Raw genomic sequence first — 22,207 nt, 5'->3', positions numbered from 1 at the left:
TGAAAGCAAAATGTGGGGAGAAAATGTGGGAGGCTAGAGAGCAAAGGGATTAATGATGGGTAATGCTTTAAAGAAAAGGCATGAGGCCTCTTTTCTTTATAACACAGGAGACTTTCTTAAATTCTTGGAAGGATAAGATGCACAACAGTTCTCCTCATTGCCTGTTTCCTCTTTAAACATCTCCGTGTTATTTTTTCTTTCCTTTCTTTGATTTGAAATTACTATTTGCAGTTTGGGGGCTGGGGGAGGGGAGAATGTCCATTTGAAAAGTATTTGCATAAAGAGACGCTTGAGCCCTTACAAAGTGTGATTAAAGTAAGGCCTCCAATCTTACGACTGCTTTTGTATTGGTTTTCAGTCAACTCCGGCCTCATAAAAGCCTGTCAAGCAAGTTAATTTTCTCCTTAAACTAATTGTGATAACAACTAATCAGAAATAAATGAAAGGTTTGATAGTCTTATTTTATCAGTTTTATAGCAGCAAATAAACAGCCACCACTGCCTTTAATATTTGGCATTCTTATTGATGATTGATAATGGCAGTGTAGTTTCAATGGCAAAGGATCTTAAACATCCTTCATCACAAGACAGGTAGAACACCTTGAAAGGATTAGTTTAATTCTTAAACATATTTTAGTAGTATTAAAGAGTCTGATTGTATTTAACTTGGAGTTGGTTTCCATCAGACAAATCATTTGAAAGGAATCTTGGCCTAGAAAGTACTTTGTTCTACATAGGTTTGGAATCAGAATCTTTAAAACAGATAAGGTGAATTTTTTTTTCATTTTTTGTAAATGTATATATTAAAAATGATTACCACAGTCAAGCTAATTAACATATCCATCACCTCATGTAGTTACCATTTTTTTGGTGTGTGGTGAGAACACTTAACATCTATTCTCAGGAAATTTCAAGTATACGAAAGCATTATTATCAACTGTATTCACCGTGCTGTACATTAGGTCTCATAACTCAATTAAATCTACTTTTAAGTCTGATAGTGGTGAATGTCAACATGAAGAAATGTCCTGTGTGGCTATAATTCAGTCCTGTCCCACCAAAATCATGCCAAATAAGTACAGTTTCCAGACAGATACCCTAGTTTGCCCTTCCACAGCCTGCTGCTATTGAGCACTTCCTGTGTTAAAATTTTGGAACCACTGTTTTCTTATCTTGTTTCATTTAGAATTTCTATAACAATCACTTTGAAATTTATCTTAGATAACATTCAAAAGAAGTGATTTACTTGCATTAAAATACCTAACCCTTGAATTGTGGTTGATTCCCAATTTAATATGGGACTAAAATATGGTGTTCTGCCACAAGGCCTGAACAGTAGCGTAAGGTTGCAGCAGGGCCTGGTAGGATTTTCTCCATATATCTACCAAACTTGTGCCATCTAGGAAAGGGACACCTGAAGCTCTACAGTCTCTCCAGTGCCAAAGAAAGATAAGAAGCTAGTAGTATCCCACAATTGTAATGGTAACTCATTGTCTGATTATAATTATAAAGAATATGGGATTGTATTTTTTGTATCTTTGTGGTTTTTTAATTTGACTTTTCTAGTAATTCATTTTTATTTTATTTTACCAAACTGTTCATCTGTGACAGATTAGAAATAAGAAAAAAACCTGGTCCTACCACAAAGGTGATTTGAAAAGCCCTGAACTTCATCCACGTAGTATACACACACAGTGAGTGGAGTACTATGCCGTGGTTTTTAAAAAAAAAAACAAAAAAATGATGGCTACTATCTCTATACTATTATGGAATGATCCCCGGGATATATTGTTATATTTTTTTAAAAGATAAAGGAAAATGTGTATAGAATGCCACCATTTATCTAAGGGGGCAGATATGAATATATATACATATTTGCCTATACAAAGGAAAACAATGGGAAGTTAAAGTATATTTTTTTAATAGTTACCTATGAAGAAGAAAAAGAATAAAGGTGGCTAGGAATGGACTTCTTTGAATATGCTGTGTTGTATAAATTTGAGTTTGGAACCATATAAATATTTTACATATTTATAAAACTATGTTTAGTGTTTAAAAAGCAATGTTTAAAAAGTGATAGTAAAATAAATGAAATTAACCCAAATGCGTATCTAGTTGATGTTGTAATCACAAAAAGAGAAACTATGCCAAGTGACTTTAAAACAAAAATTTGAGGGCTTCCCTGGTGGTGCAGTGGTTGAGAATCTGCCTGCCAATGCAGGGGACACGGGTTCGAGCCCTGGTCTGGGAAGATCCCACATGCCGCGGAGCAGCTAGCCCCGTGAGCCACAATTACTGAGCCTGTGCGTCTGGAGCCTGTGCTCCGCAACGAGAGATGCCTTGATAGTGAGAGGCCCGCGCACCGCGATGAGGAGTGGCCCCCACTTGCCGCAACTAGAGAAAGCCCTCACACAGAAAAGACCAAACACATAAATTAATTAATTAATTAATTAATTTAAAGAATAGAAATTTGTGTGTTTTTAGTGGGATATATACTCTTAGAGCATACAGAATTGGAAAAAAAAAACTTAAACTGTTTTCACTGTTGCTATTGCTATTCTGAGACTGTTGTCCATAGAGTGAGGGATGAAGCAAATTAGTAATTATGTTAGTTTCACTGATTTCTAGTGTGAGCAAAAAGAAATACAGATGTAAGAACAATGAGATTGTTAAAAAACCCAGTGGTCCTAATTTTGAATTAGAAGTATCAGTATGAATTCATGATGTATTTTATCTCTTTGAATATATGTTCATATAAATAAATACATACATATATTGATATTTACTAGCTTAGTCTACTGAAAAGGCTTAGAAATAATGACCTACCCAGTAGCAATGAACATCCTTAATCAACGGATTAAGTCTCAGACTACCATTTTCCACTACCAGGAACCAGGACTCTCAGAGAAATGGATGATTCCAGGTTTGCAGCAAGAATTGAACAAGATGAACCCAGAACAGCTTTTTATGTCAGAGAGCAAGGAAGTTGTCAAAGACTAAAGGGGTCATGTCAAAAGGACTTAGGAACTAACCTGAATAGTCCCACAATAGTCAAAGATGGGCAGTTTGAACATCAGTAAGGATAATAACTACAGTGGGTAGAAACACATCAAACACACATTAAAACGCATGTGTTTGTAATGATACTTTTAAACAAAAAATACTTCATTACTTACCTTTGAAGAGTTATAGAACCTACTGCATTATTTATAAAACAGTAAATAAGGGAAAGAAATAAATATTCCTGCTTTTCCTGTCTGATTTTATAATACACATATGCATATGCTCAGAAGGAGGAGAAAGACTGGAAGGATATACACCAGGATACTATGAAAATGGTTATTATCAGTTACTGAAATTACAGTTGTTTTTACTATATTTTATGGGCTTTGTTTTCTGCAGTTATCCTGTGATAAAATATAATTAAGTATAGAGCTGTAAAGTTCAAAGTTTTCTGTTAGATTACCTATATTACTATTTTCTGATATTTTTCTTTAGGCCTTCAAACAAGCTAGACATATGGGAGGATCTGAAGATAATAAGTAAGCCTGCGTATTCTGTGCAACAGAACAGCCTTAAAATATTTTTAATGGGAAATTTTTGTACTCTATTATGTGGGTAACTCTTCTTTACCTACCTCATAGAGTTTTTGTCAGATTAAATAATTCTCATAAAGCAAGTAGATCAATGGTCATAGAAACTACTCAATAAATTTTAGCGGTGGTGGTGGTATTACTATTGTTATGATAATATGTAAACCTGTCCTAGACTACGTATATGCATATTAGGTACTGATATCTACAATATATACTTTGAAGGAAGTTTTTACTCCAACCCAGATAGTAACTTTACTTTGATATTGTATGCAAACTTTGATTAGTGATAAAAATTTGTAGCAAAAAGCTGCCCTAGAATAGATGTATCTCGATGTCTCAGAACTTCATACTGTCAGTTATTCCTGTGTTTTCCTATCCATTCAACTAATCCTTATCAACTGAATCATGCTTAAACTTTACCTATTTGAAAATGAACTAAACTTTTGTACTACCCTGTATTTCCTTTCAGCTATTGTACTTTCTCACATCCATTGTATAATACAAAAGATTTCTACATTCCCTGTCTTTCCTTCTTCACTCCTACTCACTCTTTGACATACTAGAGCCTCGTTTCCAATCGTGTATCTCCACCCCAGCAGATGTCTCAAGCATCAGTAGTAACTTCTGTGTTGCTAAATTCACTGGACATTTTCATCCTACTAGACCTCTCCACAAGAGTCAGCACCTTTCTCTCTCCTCTGTTTTGAACACGCTGTCCTAGCCGGGTCTCTGGGTGTTTCCCTGTCTTTGTGTACCTTCCTCCAGCCCTTTAATGGGCTTATCCTTTATCCCCTTTTACCTGCCATTGACGGCAGGAGCTCTTCCATGCTCAGCCCTCTTCTCTTACTCAGGACTGACTCCCTGGACAGCTCTGAGTTCTGAGGCTGCAACACTTAGTGCTTCCCAGTCCTTTCTTTTTTTCCTTTCTAAGCTAATAATATATAACCCTTCACTGAATATATCCGTTATTGTTTTTTTTGGTTATTGTTTCAATTAAGGGATCATTTCTAATTTACAATAAACATTTTTTAAGCAGATTAACTATGAAATGTTTTGAATTGATATATTTTTGTACTTGAAACAATTACAAATGTATTTTTAAAGTCATCTTATGAAAAAATAACTGTAGGAATGGTTTGTGATTTTACACATTTGTTTATATTTTAATAATTAGTACCAAGTGGTTTTCTTTTCTCTGTAAAGGTTTCACAAGAAGTATCGTAGCTGTGTACAGTACTTGCATGCTGGTGGTTCTTTTGCGAGTCCAGTTAAACATAATTGGTGGATATATTTACCTGGATAATGCAGCAGTTGGCAAAAATGGCACCGTAAGTTTAACAGACTTCAATAGATATTGCCCTTTCTTTCAAGAGGTTCAAATTTTAACCAAATATTATTTATCATGATAATTCATATAGAATAAATATCTTTATATTTCATGTGATTATAAACTTTTAGCATTATTATTCTTCATATTTTGAAGCTAGGCTTTTTGTTATGTTAAAGAATAGTATTTTTCCTGTCGTTCCAGGTCCTAAAGAATCTCAGCTCAAGTTATAATGAAAATATTATTATTTACTAATAATATTGGGTACCTTATTTCTGTTTTATACAGACAGTTCTTGCCCCCCCAGATGTCCAACAGCAATATTTATCAAGTATTCAACACCTCCTTGGAGATGGTAAGATTCTTATTCGTGACCTGTAAACTAATTCTGATTCATTAATTTGTAGTATTGAGGAATTGAAAAAGTCAACAACGCTTTTATGTTTGTTTTTGCTTTAATAGGCCTGACAGAATTGATCACTGTCATTAAACAAGCTGTGCAGAAGATTTTAGGAAGGTAAGGCATTTTGCTTTGGCTTTTCTGACTTACTGATTCTGATGAATAAAAGAAAAATTCAAATTGTTCTAATGAAGCTAGTGATTTGACAAATGGTGGTCTGCGAAACTCTTAACCTAATATGGACACAGCCCTGCGGTGTTACATTGTGGAATCCATTTTCTTCATCAGTATCAACCTTTTCATACTAAGGGAAAAGATTTAATATTTCATTGTTTATTGATTGATTTCCAAACAAACCAGAGATATTTGGGTCATGAGATAAAAAACCTGCTTTTAAAAATCTGTGTCTGAGGCTTTTAACTCCCGTTCATACAGTGGGAATTTTCTTGTGAAATCTGCAACAAGATTTTTCTTGGTCCTTAACGGGTAGCTGATTTCTTAATCTACTCTAGTGATTTCACAGTCAGCAGTTTCACGGTTTGACTGGTTGAAACAGGATCTCAGGTAGTAACCTGTTAGGGTAAGAGTGTGTATAGGATGTGTTGTATAGTTTCAATTTATCCCAATTCCCTTTTCTCTGTTTCTAGTGTTTCTCTTAAACATTCTTTGTCCCTTTTGGACTTGGAGCAAAAACTAAAAGAAATCAGAGATCTCGTTGAGCAACATAAATCTTCTTCTTGGATTAATAACGATGGATCCAGATCTTTATTGTGCCATTATATGATGCCAGATGAAGAAACTCCATTAGCAGTTCAGGTGCTTAATTCATAACCATTTAACCAAACGAATTACTCTTTTTTTTAAAGGTTTTTTTCACTATCTCTTAAAATTTAGATTTCTGAGTCTCTTGAAAGGTAAGTGATTGAAAGACATGTATTTCAGTAATAAATAAAACCTCATTAATTTAGAAAACAAACTGTAAATGGAACTGACTTCCAGTTAGAAAAAACTTTAGATATTCAGCAGAATTTTATTGAATATTAGTTATGTGACAGACACTAGTATGATTGGCATATAAAATGAATAAGACGTATTCATTACACCTGGGGAACACAGGAGACAAATTCAGTTCCTTTGGCTAGAGCATTTCTGTATGAGGTCAGGTAACAGAAGATAAAGCTGGTAGTTGGGGCAAGATCCTAAAGAACTTTGTGTGCCAAGATAAAGAGTCTGAACTTCCATTTCAAATTCTAATCAAGCCAGTACCACAATCACGTTTGCTTTTTAAGATGAATCAATGATGGCAGTATCTGAATGGACTGAAGGAGTCATCCAGTTGAGAAACAAAGAAGGCCTAATCTAACATATATCAACTATGGTGTTGCTATACACTGGTGTGTCCCAGCCAGTTGTGATTTAAGTTATTCATTGGTTAAGAATAATAAAAATGCCAAAGATTACAGGTTATAGACCTCATTTTTTAAAAATTTTATACCTAAGTGGATTGCATCCATTCTTTGCCATTGAGAGAAGAATATCTCTCACTTAACAATTGGAGAAGTCTTAGACCAGAGAGGCCCCTATGCCATACCTCAGTGTAAAGGTCCTGTTAGAACAAAGACTGCCATGTTTTTCATTGCCTGCCGGTTTCCCCCTTGCCCAGAAACCCCAGAGATAGATGTTTGTGGGTACTGAGAGACCCTGCATTCATGAATAGGCCAAAAAAAAATTGCAAACCATCTGAGGAAACCCTGTGAACTGCAGGATGGAGGCTAAATTGAACAAGCAGAACAGACCTGACAGAATTAATGAAAGAAACCGGAGAAAACTTACTTACAAATTAGAATCTCAAGGAGATGCAATAATAGTATTTAAAAAGCTTTCTGAAATGATAAAGCAATTTCCAAATTTTAAAATTCAACAGTGGAATTAAAAAAGAAAATGATTCAAAAGAACGGATGAAGAGAGGGGTGATAGACCAAATCTTACCTGAGTTAAATTTAAACCTGCAACTTCAGATTGAAAGGACACACAGAGCCTTAGACTAAACTAGATTGATGAGAAAAGACACATACATATCCTGATAAAAAGTCTTAACAATCAAAGAAAAAAATCCCTGGCCTCTGCAACCTCAAAGGCTATTTTTTTCTTTGTAAGTATATTCTAGAAATGTGTCCAAGAGGGGTCAGATAAACAAAGATCTTACTGTGACTCATGTTCTAAATACTGCTTACCTGTGCACATGAACCTTTATAGTGTTTTGAGTTTAACATTTTTTGATTGTTGATAGAACATAGACTTTTAGGCTTCCTGAACTCCTGAGTTTATTAATACGATTTGTTTCATCATAACCCTGTGCTAATATTTGAAACCCTGAAATGTGGCCTTTTAATTTCACAGGCCTGTGGGCTTTCTCCTAGAGATGTTACCACTATTAAACTACTCAATGAAACTAGAGACATGTTGGAAAGGTATGTATACTGCATGTAACAGAAAGCATGTGTTTCTTTTTTTAATGTACTTATGACCATTTTATAGTTTTTTTTGAACAACGTTCAACATAATATTTTGTTAAAATTAAATTTAAAATCTATTCCCCTGCCTTAAGTAGGATTTCCTACCTAAACTAATGGTCCTCTTATTAGGGTGGGGAGGGAAGCAAAGATTTCTTTTTAGGATACCCATGCCTTGCCCCCACCTACTTTCCTAGCCTAGAGACTCTGATATACTAGTTAAGGAACTGGAAGATAGTTAGCATTTATATTTTGAGGAAAGCTTTCAAGGGTGATTCTCATATGCTCAGTGTGTAGTGGTAAATGGTTAACAACCAGCCCTGTAAAGAAAAAAGACCAGAAACAAACTGTAGCCACAGCAGTGCTGACTACCAACTTGACGTCACTCAGTGCTGACTTGGAGAGTTGGGAAAAGATGCTCTTGGCAGCCAAAGCTAGCCAGCTCCAGCTAGGCCTCAGGTGTAGACACATGTACACACATGCTTATGTGTATGCACACACACCTGTACTTAATTTTGAGAACTACTTCCCCTAACCCTTTCAGGATAGTCTATAATGTTCCTAAATCTTTGAGTGATAAAAATTTCACATCCTCCCTAAACTGAGTATTACTATTTTAAATTACCCAGAAGAAAGCCAGAGTGTTAGAAATGGAAAAAGCATCAGATTATGCATTAGAAGATGAGAGGACCTAGATACAAGGTTGGCTGTCCTATTTATTATCTGGTCAACCTTGATTGAGCCACTTAACACTCGTTGAGGTAGTTCTATCATTGTGAAATCTTAGTGGTAATACCAGTTCCATCCACTTTATCTTAAGTGATTAAAATATCAAAGTTTCTTTTCAATTAAAGATAATTTAAGATCATTTTTTCTATTTCTGTTTAATGGTCAAATTATATCCTTTGTTTATAATATTTTTTCATAATCTTGAAGAAAATCAGCAAATTTTTAGGTTAACTCAGCTACTGACTACTATCTGAATTCATCAAGTTCTAGTCCCTTGACTTTCTACAGTAGCGATCTCCACCTTTTTCTTATTCAAACCACTCCATGAAGCTCTAAGAAAAGGTCATCAGTGAACTTTTGCCAAATCCAGTCAACATGTAATGCTCATCTTACTTGGCCTTTCTCTAGTAATTGACACTGGTGATCAAGGCTTTCTTGAAATTCCTTTCTCTTATGGCTTCAATGAAAAATCTAATTTTTCTCTCAGTTCTCAGATCATTTCTTCTTAGGTTCCTCTATGCCTGCCTTTCCTTTAAATATTAGTGTTTCCCAGGTATTTGTTCTTATTTCATCCTCAGGCTGCCCTAAGCAATTTTATGTACTCCTATTAATTTACTGTCTGTATGTTAGTAATTCCCAAACTTATAGCCCTAGCCCTCCACTCTCATGAGTTGAATTGAGATTTCTACATGTCGAAGATAGAACTAATCTGTTCAACTAGGCAGTTTCTAACTCTCATAGCATACATATATTATTCTTTATATCAAAGAGTTTTTGTGAGGTACTGACATGATGTAACAAAAAGAGCTTGAACTTTAAGATCAAAAAGGCCTGGGTTCAAATTCTGGCTCCCATATTTACTAATTACATAACCTTTGGACAGATTTCTTCATCCCTCAAGTATCCAGTTCCTCATCTGTTGTACATGTTAATAAAATATTCTGTTTCACTGGGATGATATGATAGAGTATATAAGGCAAACCAATAACCTGTGACTATAAGAGGATTCCTCTTCAAGTGTTTCCTCAAGAGAAGTAATACTATTTATTGATATTTATAAAAATACACTTATAAAGTGCTGCCTAATGTAAGAAAATCTAGCAAAATGCATGAATATTCTCATTGTGTTGTGCCAAATAATAAGCTCACTTTTTATGCTTAACTTTTAAGATTGACTCCTTGATATATTTTTATAGTGTTTTAGTCTAAAAACTAAATTGTGACTAGAAATGTTGGTGGTTGTCAAAGGTAACCACATCGTTACTGAATCTGTGTCCTTTTCGATTGAGAATCTGAAAAGTAACTTATCCTCTTATTTTGTGTAGTCCAGATTTTAGTACAGTTTTGAATACCTGTCTAAACCGAGGATTTAGTAGACTGCTAGACAATATGGCTGAGTTCTTTCGACCTACTGAACAGGACCTGCAACACGGTAACTCCATGAATAGGTAAGAAGACATAAAAGAATGTTATCAGTCTAAAGAATGTTCTAATAAAATAGTGCTTTGGGATGTGTTTATTTTTTGTTCCAGGTAACAAAAATATCTTAGAGGATAAATTTGAATGTTTGTTTTTTCAACAAATTAAACTCTGTTCAACCAATGACTCCTTCATTAGGAGGAGCTCTTTCAGTATTCAATATTAAAACTTTTCATTTCTTCCAAAAATTTTGCCACTATATAAAGTACTTAAGTTGTGAAACTATTTTTCTATAGGCCAAATTTCAATTATTGGGGCTTTTTAGATTTAACTCTTTAGAATACAAAACTGAAAATGTTATTTAAGTTTTAATGTTTTCTCTTATATTATTCCAGTACTATAAGCGATAATTAGCCTGTATAATTCAGCCAAGCATTCTTGTTTCTAAATTCCCACTTGATGAATTATCTCCTAGTTCTACAGCCCTTATTGTAGGATTAGGAATGTTTAGTTAGTGCAATTGGTAGTGATTTTAATCATAACTATTACTAAGTCATGGATTCACACTGCCAAAAGATATCTTATGGTTTTATTATATTCTTATCATCTCAGCATGAGCACCTTGAATCTCCTATTAGGATTTACACTCTTTTGCAGTTTTTTAAGTTAAATTCAGAAAATAATAGGTACTAAATCAATGTTAACTGACTATAAACCCATCTGTTAAAATTAAGGGTAACAGTAACTGATATGCAGTATGTATGTGCAATGTCCAATTTAATTCTGAAATACACAGGGCAAGATTATTTTATTTGCCCAGTTCTCTGGGACCCATCTTTATTATACAAAAAGGAATAATTTGCAGTTAACATTGAGGATTTGGAATGCCTAGCATCATAAAATTTATTTTCTGAAGCAATTTAAATATCATCCTAAAATCTTCTTTAGCAGTTCTTTAAATTATCAAAAAAAATTTCAGCCTCTATAAAATACTCAAGGTGCTCCAGTCAACAAAATTTCACTATAATCTCTACCTAGCAGAAGTATTAGTCATTTCCTGAGTAGTTATAAGAATTGTAATAGTTGATATAATATAAACAAATACTTGATCTTATACACTAAAGAATTATAGAAATTATGTTACAATTACATCAGCCATTGATAGTCTTTTCTGAACTCCTGTAGTACTCATTATCACTCCTGTAGTACTCAGTGTTTATACTTAACTATTGGCAAAGAGAGAAAGTATCACTAATTATGTGTACTACAATTAATAATCCAGAACCCTCAAGAGAATTAACAGAAAAATGATGTAAACTAATAAAACATTAAATTTTACATATATATGTATATATTACATATGTATATATTTATGTATATACTATATATACAACATGTGCATATAACATATGTGTATATATAAACATATATATATATAATATTAAAAGTTTTCCTATCACAAGAAACAACCCAATAGAAAATATGATGGATAAACATGGGATGTAAAAGAAAAACTATACACTTAAAGTATGAATATAGATATGAGTCCTAAATAAGATATAAACAAATGAAATCCAGAAATATATAGCAGTAATAATAGTGACCAGTACTTCTGTTTTCTTTTTCTACGTACAAGTATGATAGGTATTTTTCAGAACATTATCTCATTGAATTCTTAAAATAGCCCTAGGAAGTAAGTACTAGTATCTTCCTCTTGCCACAGGTGAGGAAACTAAGACAGAGAAAAATTAAATAATTTGTGGTCACGCAGCCAGCGAGTAGTAAAGCCAGATGTTCACTCACATTTGTCTCACATCAGAGCCTGGAATTTCTAGTTATTCTCCAAGACTGTGACTAATTAGGGTTTATTTTAAGAATGCAAGGAAGTTTAAACATTAACAAAGTTATTATACTAATTCATAACATTAATAAGTTAATAGGACAAAAAACAAGCATCATCTTCAGTGTTGCTGAAAAAGCATTCAATAAAATATAACTTTTATTACTGATAAAACCTCTTCTAGAAATAAAAAATCCTTTTTATATAATAAAATATTTGAAATCAAAAGCAAATGTTATACTTAATGGCAACACACTAGAATTATTTCCATTAAATTAAAAACAGTATAAAAATGGTCACTATTGACATATTTATTCAGCATCATTTTATTATTCTAACCAGTGCAGTAAGACTAGGAAGAGACAATTTTGAGAACCAAATTCAGGAATGCCAGTGATTTTTATAGATTTATTTTGCAAAGAGACACTTACTGAATGTTTATTACTGTATAATGAACTGTTAGTTGACTCTTGATTTTCTAAGTTAAATTCTTATCTTCAGAAAATGACATTAGTTTCAGAAAGGGAGAGAAAAAAGTTATTGTTATATGAAAGTGACATGATTTTATACTTAGAAATCCAAGAGAATCAGCTAAAATTTGTAAAGTTAGCTTCCCAAAATTAATCTATATATGTGGTCAAAGTACCATCAAAATCCACTGAGGATTAGAGAGTGGTTGCTTTGTTATTTTTGAACCTGAAAAATTGATAGTACTGGGCTTCCCTGGTGGCGCAGTGGTTGAGAGTCCGCCTGCCGATGCAGGGGACACGGGTTCGTGCCCCGGTCCGGGAAGATCCCACATGCCGTGGAGCGGCTGGGCTCGTGAGCCATGGCCACTGAGCCTGCGCGTCCGGAGCCTGTGCTCCACAACGGGAGAGGCCACAACAGTGAGAGGCCCGCATACCGCAAAAAAAAAAAACAAAAAAAAAACTGGTAGTACTAAAGGAGGAATAAAGGGCTGAGAATACTCAAGAAATTATTGAAGAAGTAGAGCAATGAATACTTTCCCTATAGAACATGTATTATAAGGTACAGTTATTCAAATAATATGTTACTAGGAATAGATGAATCAGTGAAATCGGATATAAAATCCAGAAACAGGCTCTAAAATATACAAGATATAAAATATGATAAAAGTGAGGAAGAGATGTATTATTTAGTAAATAACAGTAAGACAGTCATTGTAAGATGACTAATTGTAAAATAAAGTTAGAGCCCTTCTGTACCATACTTATAGCCAGAAACAAAAACAAAAGCAAAAACCAGGGGGTTTAAACAATCAAAACATAAATGAAGTGATAGAAAACAGGTGAATATTTAGCTGATCTCAAGATGGAGAAAGTTTTTCTAAGAATGAAAGTAAAGAACTTTATATGAATAAAATAATGTTTGGCGGTAAAATTTAAAAGTTAAAGATCAAGCAAGTTATAACTTTATAATTAATATTAAATGCAAATGATATATTGGGGAAGTATTTGCAAGTTATATGCATCATATACAGAGGTTAATAGCATTATATACACATCAGTTAAGGAAGGAAACCCAAAGAAGGAGATGGTCAGAGACACAAACATAATTCACAAAAGAGCATGTAGAAATGACCAATTTGTCCATTCATCTAAAATCTGTTTATTAAACATCTGCTGTTTATCAAGTACTTTACTAAGTCTCTGTCCTCACGGATCTTATAATCTAGTAGGAGAAACAGTAAACATAATTGCATAAACTATGATAAGTGTTATATAGGAAAAGAATGTTGAGCATATAATAGAAGTATTTGAACAAACATGGAAAGTCAAGCAGAGTTTGCAAGGAAATAATTTGAACAAGAACAAAAAGATGAGGTCTTGGACAGAGTGAGGCAGTTGACATTCAGAGCAGAAGGCATAGCGCAAAGACTTTGAAGACAGGAGGACCACAGTAACACTTCGAGGACCTGGAAGACCAGTGTGGTAGCTGAAAGGATGGAACTAGGGAAAGAATGGTGTGAGATGAAGTTGGAGAATTCAGCACATACAGGTTATGATTGTCAGCTTGAGAATGCTGGGGAGCCACTAGAAAAGTGGCAGGAGAGTGACAAGATGGGATTTCCATTGTAGGATCACTTTGATTGCTTTGTGAAGGTGGAATTGGGAAAGTAGACATTGGGGGTGGGACATAGCAATGGATGAATGAAACTTTTATTAATCGTGTCAACAAGTATGTTTTGAGCACACACTGCACCAGGCCCTTTACAAAGTGCTAGGATAATACAGTGAGTGAGGTAGGCATGAAACCACATGGACCTTGTGTGGTAGTGCTGTCTTCAATTTCTGTGGAAGACAAATTCACTAACATATAAAGAGACACATCAAACAAAAATCATGACAGGTTTTGAAAAATGCTGCGAAGGTACCAAGGGGGAGAAGTGGTGGGGTGGGGGGTGGGATGGTGAGATGAATTGGGTGATTGGGATTGACGTGTATACACTACTATGTATAAAATCGATAACTGTTAAGAACCTGCTGTATAAAAAATAAATTTAAGAATTCAAAACAAAAAAAGAAAAATGCTGCAAAGGTACTGTGAAGGAGAATAATGACTGATCCCTTCAGGAATACATAAATCTCTCCACTTTTTTCATTTTAAGCATTCCCTCAAATCTTAGCACAGCATACTAGTTAGATACCATAGCTTCAGCATTTTCATGATATTTAAAAGGAAAATTTTAGTGTAGTCCCAGGTTTAAATGTATGAAATGTGATATTTTATGTAATAAACCAAGCCTTTAACCCACACACAAAAAGTAGTTTCATTAGTTGACAGTCATTATATATATAGTCACACATAACATTCATTCATTCATTCATCCAGGAAATGTTTATTGAGCATTTACAGGTTAGAAGGTCATTGCTGTGGTCTAGAGAAGAGATAATGCTTAGTGTGGATAGGTTTGGCAATGGGGAGAAGTAGACACATTTAAGAAATATTGAGGATTGTGGAGAGGCTGGATGTAGGCAGGAGAAGGAAGTACCGATGATCCCAGGTTTCCTACTTACTCAGCTGACTAGATGACAGTACAGTTCACTGAAGTAGAGGAAAAAAATTTTGATATTGCTAGTAATTAAGAGAAATACAGACCAAAACTGTGAGATGCCATTTTCAGCTATCAGACATATGAAGGTTAAAGAAAAAGATAATGCTTGATGTAGAAAGAAGGCATGATAGAGCAGGTATCCTCATAAACTGTTAGAGAAGCAGAGAGCATTTGGCAATATACATTTTAAAGCTTAAAAGCATTCATACCCTTCGACCCAGTAATTTACTGTAAATACAAAAAGTTATTTATATTAAGGAATATTAGGCAAAAACTTAAATGCCCAACTGTAGGGAGCTGATGATACAAATTGTCACAGCTAGAGGATGGATTACTATATAATTATTAAAAAACAGACAAAAACTTTGGAAGAACTTTTAATGAGATGGAAAAATGATTATAACCTGTGAATAAAAATGCAAAACAAGTGTTGCTTGGGAGGTTATAGTTGTGTGTTAAAAACACAAAAAGTATAGATACGTATATATAAAAAATTACTGGAAGGGGCTTCCCTGGTGGCGCGGTGGTTGAGAGTCCACCTGCCGATGCAGGGGACACGGGTTCGTGCCCCGGTCCGGGAAGATCCCACGTGCCGCAGAGCGGCTGGGCCCGTGAGCCATGGCCACTGAGCCTGTGCGTCCAGAGCCTGTGCTCCGCAACAGGAGAGGCCATGACAGTGAGAGGCCCGCGTACCGCAAAAATAAAAAATAAAAAAAAATTACTGGAAGAAATTAATTATGATGTCAATTGACATCATAGTTGTTATTTCTAGGTGGTAGAATTATATGTGGTTTTTATTTTCTTATTAGTACTTTTCAATGACTATTACTTTTATAATTAAAATATTAAGTTCCTATAAGATAATATAAGAAAATAATTATTACTGTGATGATTTTTCAGTCTTTCCAGTGTCAGCCTGCCTTTAGCTAAGATAATTCCAATAATAAATGGACAGATCCATTCAGTTTGCAGTGAAACACCTAGTCATTTTGTTCAGGTAAGAGGAAAGCTTGGGGGTATTATTAAAAACAGACTGTACTCTTGGTTATGGTCCTATTTGTCCAACATAAAATTACATTTCTCTTCTATGATATTTGTTCAAAGAAACCAAAAACTTGAAACCACATGTAGAGTATGGTAGAATGACCCATGAGAGTAATAACGTATCATGGCACTTTTATGAGGTTGGGAATACCTTTCTCCATGTTATAGTCCAACACGTGTTAGACTACATTTTAGTCCAAATACATTCTAGTGGTCAGTTGAATTTACAGTGTTACTGTTTTGCATTAAGCTGTGCTAGTAGAAAAGTTGAGCCTTGAGGCAAATCAGCAAACTAATTCCTCACATTTTGAGGAAAAATTTAAAATTTTTGTGGGAAAGTAAAGCATCTTAATAGCTAATAAATACAACAGTTAATAGTGCACCAATATACTGCTCATTAAAAACTGCATACTCAGTCGGTTATTCAAATTTTTCATTAGACTACCTATAACTCCATCTCCTTTCTTAGGAAAGCATTTTAGAATACATTGAGTAAGACTGATTTTATTAAAAGGACAACTTTGAATCCATAGGTTTTTTTCCAAGTCACTTGCAAACTTGGAAACTGTATAACAAGTAATAAATCACTCACAATACACCTCAGTTCCAAACCACTGCCATAATGTGCAGTGCGAAGAGACCTAAGTGTAAAGATGGTATCTTCTCAGTATCGTTTATCTCTGTGGATTTCTGCTTGAGGACATGAAGAGTCCTGAGACTATGGGTTGTAATTCTTCCTTTCTCTGTATAGTGTCATTAGCTTGTCCTTAACGTGCTACTTTTCCTCACTGTTCTCTTCAGTCTTCTGTGTCATCCTCTCACCCATGAGAATTAGCCATTCATATTTCAGAAGAAAGAATGAATAAGGCTGATCTCATTTCACTTAATTTTAAGCTTAATTTAAGCTCAAAAAATCTTAATTAAAAACTTAGTTTTAAATTTTCTGTTTATTTTTTTAAATTTTTACATGTATATTAGTGTGAGAAAAAAAGTTATAACTTCTGGCATTTAAACCTTAACTTTATCTTTCTCCATTTTCATGAAGTCTCTGGCTTCATCAGTAAGCTGTTCATCTTGACAAGTGGGAAATACAGCTAAGCGTAATACAACACCAGCTCTGGTGCTTAAGTAATTTATGTTCTACATTAATTAAAGTCTGTATAATTGAGGATGAAGACAAAAGGTTTCAACCTAGTAAAAACATCACTGATACGAATGCTTAGTAAATTTTCTTAGTGTGACTGGATGTAGGTTGAGTTTATAAACTAGACCATTAATTGACAAGACTTCCACCAATTTTTTTAACTATGATTTCTATGAGTTAAAATGCCACGTGGTATTCAGAGAATTTAACCTTGAATTAGTGAGATCAAGACTTACCTAAGCTCACTTGGGTTTTCTGATGCTTAGGAGAGAACACAAAGGATAGGTTGACTTCTTGTTTCTCTGCTGCTCACAGGGCACTTAATGGTTTCTGTTGTCATAGATCCTTTCACTATCTGGAGAAGCCTATGGACGCCTCCTCAGAATAATGCCTATAAATGCATATTGTAAAATACATAGGTTTTAAAGAAAACCAATTGCATACAGTTTTAAAATACTTTTAAAAATCAAATTTACGATATAGCAATATTGCTTCTTTGTTCATGCATTAAATAACAAGATGTAATGGCACTTCATGTAACTTCCACAACTGTCTATCATATGATGTAAAAATGTCTGATTTCTACTAAAGGCAAATTCATAGGTTCTGCTACTACTATCAGTTTGTTGCTTACATTCATAACTGAAGAAATGCTAGATTTTAGTTGAAGGTTAATGAAAATAAAGATGTAATTTTTTCCTTATCTACATTCACAGATCCCTTAAGAACCCCTGTTCTCGGGTATATATGTGTGATTATGTATGTGTGTATATGTAATATATGATATACTACATATATTCTATGTTAGAAGGTAATATACCTCAATCATGTCATGTCAGCTTCCAGCAAAAGTACCTTTAGACTTGTGTAGTGTTGTAATCATTTATTCAACAGATACTCTTCTAGCACTTGACACACACAGAAATCCATTTGAAGACTATTTTGGGTCTTCTTCTCTAAGCCACACTTGAATACTTATCATATCCACTATCCCTCACGTAAGAACTTAAACAATAAACATCTCCAGGAATTTATTATAAGAAAAACTACTTCTTTCATTAAATGGTTTTCTTTTGGGCCTTAATGCCACAAAACTTAGAGCTAACTTTGTTGCTTGATTACAGAAATGAATTCTGATTATCTGTTCTTTTTATAAACTGTAATGTTTTATTGTTGTCTTTGCTAGGATCTGTTAATGATGGAGCAAGTGAAAGACTTTGCTGCTAATGTGTACGAGGCCTTTAGTACTCCTCAACAACTGGAGAAATGATTTTTTCCTTCAGGAAGAACTACAGTGGAATTCATTTGCTTTAAAAAATACACTGAATAAATCAACTATATAGAGGGTAATGATTTGGTACTGAAATGTCTAATAAAAATATATTCATAATCAAAGTCTTCATTTCATAATAAAATAGATTTATTTGGCATCTTAATATATTTTTTTAAAGTCATCAACAAACTGGTTTTTGTGGGCATACCTGAGTGTACACAGGGCAAATGTCAGAATTGTTAATAATTTGTTACACCATGGATATTCCAAACTGATTAATGTAGATACTTTTTTTATATAATAGGAAATTCAGTATACTTTGACATTAATACTGAGGTAAAATCTGTTTGGGAAGTAGGTGTGAAGTCTGGAAAATAATGCTATTTAATCATTAAGTTCTCTGGACTACAGTACACAGGAGTGAACCAGACTTCCAGTTAGTATTCAAAGGGATAAATTATTTGTCTTAAATATACCTGATTGAGGACTTCGTTTTTTTATAGAAATCAGTTAATTTAGCAACAGTGCAGTCCAGTGGTTAAAACTCCCCGCTTCTCCTGCAGGGGGAACGGGTTCGATCCCTGATCCCTGGTAGGGGGAACTAAGATTTTGCATGCCACGTGGCACGGCCAGAAAAAAATAGGGAACAACTATGATCAGCAATTTTTTTCTTTACTGTTGTTAACAATCCTTAGGAAACTACATATTGATTTAGCGGCAAAAATTGTGTTGATGCCGTTTACTCACAGCTATGATTAACTACTGTACATAGTTTCATTCATTTTTTGTAAATAATTTTAATAACTTACTTTGTATTGATTTTGAACAGTGAATCTTATTGCAATAAAGTATTTTAGTAAAATATGGTTTTATTGAGTTAATACTTTACAGCTATTAATTTATTTGTCCCATAGCATTTTTGCTGTTATTTTTGGAGATTACACTAGTTTTCAAGTTTCATTTTAACTGGGAATTGTTGCTTTCTTTTAACTTATTTGTTTAGAAAAAATAAATAGCATTTCCTTCTGAAAAGAAATAATTCATTGTTCTAGTAAATCTATAGTTCTTTATATGGGTAATTAGAGGAGAAATAAATGAGTCATGATCGTCATTATATTAGATATATTTTCAGTAGCATAAGAATATTTTCAGTAGCATCATTTTATGTTGTTTTATTTCTCTAACATATAACATATAGCTAAATAGTAGAAGGTAGAAAATGAATTGTGAAGTCTCTTCTAAGGCCAGGTTAGGCCTGAAGCCAACCACTAGGGAATCTATGCCTAGAATATTTTTTTAAAAAAACCAGAAAAAACAGATGTAAAAGTGGAGAGGAGAGCAAATGCTTCTTTTCAAAATTTGACAGAATATAATGATGTTATTTCTAATAGCGTGGTGGAAAAACTGTATTTTGGAAAATTAGTAAATGTGTGTGTAATAGGGCATGCATCTCTTCCAGCAATATTAACCCAGGATTTCATCCAAGGAAATTTTGAGAATGAACAGGTGCAGCCTTGTTAAGGATAGAAAGCTGATCATCTGAAAATTATCACCTGGAATCATCTACCTCTGTAGAGTTGTAGCAGTTTTAGAGATGACAAGGTAAAAACGACCTGTATTTGAAGCTAATTGGACTTAGACGTTATAAATTTGTCTTCTAATTGTACAGTAGGAGCCCTTTTATCTGGGACCCTTAGTTGTTTGGTTAATCCAAGAAGTCATTTAAAGCAGGGTATCATTTAAAAAATAACACATGTATTCTTAGATATTTTAACTTAAAATATAAATAATCTTTATTTGCCAGTTATTGAATGTAGGACCCATGTCTTTTCTACCTTTTCAATGTAGGTCTGCTTCTAAGGGTTCTCTAATTTTCTTATACAGATCACATGTATTACATTATATAGTTGTAAACCAGGGGTACAGAATTCTTGTAGATTTTTACTATATTTCCCTTCAGTCTCTTACAACTTTTTTTTTTTTTTTGGCTGCGTTGGGTCTTCGTTGCTGCGCGCAGGCTTTCTCTAGTTGTGGCGAGCGGGGGCTACTCTTCGTTGCAGGGCGTGGGCTTCTCATTGCAGTGGCTTCTCTTGTTGCAGAGCACGGGGCTTTAGGCGTGCGGGCTTCAGTAGTTGTGACTCGCGGGCTCTAGAGCGCAGGCTCAGTAGTTGTGGCGCACGGGCTCAGTTGCTCCGTGGCACGTGGGATCTTCCCAGACCAGGGATCGAACCTGTGTCCCCTGCATTGGCAGGTGGATTCTTAACAACTGTGCCACCAGGGACGTCGTTTTACAACTGTTTTACCCACAATTAATTAACCAGTACATTTAAATCGGAAAAAAAAAAAAAAGGCAACATACGTTTATCTAGTTTTTCCAAAGTATTCAACTTGGTTTTCACAGAAACTATAACTGTTCACACTCATTTCATCCGCTTATGCAACATGATAAAAAGTTCTACTGGTATAATCAATTTGGTAACTATAGTAGTTTCCTAGAACTGCCATAACAAATTACCACTAACTGTGTGGCTTAAACAATAGAAATTTATTCTCTCACCATTCTGGTGCTTAGAAATCCAAAATTAAGGTGTCAGCAGGGCCATGCTCCCTCTGAAGACTCTAAGGAAGAATCCCTCCAGTCCTTCCTTGACTCTTCCAGCTTCTGGTGGCCCCAAGAATTCCTTGGCTTTGTAGCAGCATAGTCTCTGCTTCTGTCTCCATATGGTCATCTTTTACATGCTTGTGACCCCCGCATCCAGTATGATCTTACCTCAGTATTTACTTTAATTGCATCTGCAGAGACACTACTTCCAAGATCGTATTCTGAGCTTTTGGGCAGACGTGAATTATTGGGGAACACTATTCAACCCATAACAGTAACGAACTCAACTAACCCTTGGTAAACATATATTGCAGCAAGTGAAAATCAAGGTGAAGCATGTGCCAGACAGAAGCCTACTAACTGAAAGCCTGCAGCTTGCCTGGGCGTCAATCAGTACGCTTTTCCAAGAAAATGGAGAGCATCCGTTAATCTAGTGAGTTGGTTAAATGGAGATTACTTAAAACAGCTTCTACTTTCTCCTTCAAACTTGTATAAATGTGTTGGTTACTGTGTATATATAAAAATCTGATATGAACAATTATTTATTTCTTTGCAAGTTAGGAAGGTTTTTATCTAAGCAGGTCTTTTACTTACAAAATTGAACAGAAGGCAAAACATCTGTCTTGTTTTCTGTTGTCCTAATTCATATTTATTTGACTAGCCTGACCTTTTAAAGTAATTGTGTTGCTTCAGTGTGGCACTCATAAGAAAATAAGATAGAGTCTTATTAAAGTGATATCCATATTTTAAATGATATCAATGTCTAAATCATTCAGTCTAATAATCTAGCTTTGCTTGCCTTCAATATTTCTCATCATTAAAGAAAAATCCAAAGTTACTGAAATTCAAAACAAGTCAATTTTGTGCCTATTTAGTAACTCTGGGAAAAGGCACAATTGCTTGGGGGGATAAGAACTATTGGCTTAAAATAGGTAATAAGAGCTCTGGTTTTTAATTATCCTTACTATAATTCTTGCCCTCCATACCAATGATAATGCTAAGAATTTGATGGAATATTTTAAAAGGCTTGTTATGAGTCCCACTTATAGTATATTTCACATATAAGCAAGATATACCTTAAATAAACTTAAATTTGGTGTCTCATTCTGTTTCATATATAATGTCTGGTTATTAGCAAAGCATTTTATCAGCACCTCTGAATGCTGAGCTGTATTTTATCATTTAGCTCCCTCACAGCTACCCATTAACTAAACCCTATACCTAACTATAATTTGCTTAAATAGT

The 22,207-nt window shown here is 34.3% G+C and overlaps 1 protein-coding gene across 1 annotated transcript in view; it reads left to right on the top strand.

Annotated features, from left to right (window-relative positions):
• PEX3 (peroxisomal biogenesis factor 3) overlaps positions 1-18,490 on the top strand; it is a 34,382-nt gene extending 15,892 nt beyond the window's left edge. The window contains exons 4-12 of the mRNA XM_065888824.1: positions 3,498-3,541; positions 4,799-4,923; positions 5,211-5,277; positions 5,385-5,439; positions 5,970-6,138; positions 7,723-7,793; positions 9,890-10,012; positions 15,800-15,896; positions 18,274-18,490. Coding sequence (XP_065744896.1) covers positions 3,498-3,541; positions 4,799-4,923; positions 5,211-5,277; positions 5,385-5,439; positions 5,970-6,138; positions 7,723-7,793; positions 9,890-10,012; positions 15,800-15,896; positions 18,274-18,357 — 835 coding nt within the window. The 3' untranslated portion in view covers positions 18,358-18,490. The remainder of the gene's footprint in view (positions 1-3,497; positions 3,542-4,798; positions 4,924-5,210; positions 5,278-5,384; positions 5,440-5,969; positions 6,139-7,722; positions 7,794-9,889; positions 10,013-15,799; positions 15,897-18,273) is intronic.
• Positions 18,491-22,207: the final 3,717 nt, after the last annotated feature.

Source organism: Phocoena phocoena, chromosome 12 (assembly GCF_963924675.1).
Source record: "Phocoena phocoena chromosome 12, mPhoPho1.1, whole genome shotgun sequence".
Lineage (NCBI taxonomy): Eukaryota > Metazoa > Chordata > Mammalia > Artiodactyla > Phocoenidae > Phocoena > Phocoena phocoena.
Note: the sequence above shows the minus strand (reverse complement) of the source record. Positions and strands in the feature narration are given on the sequence as shown.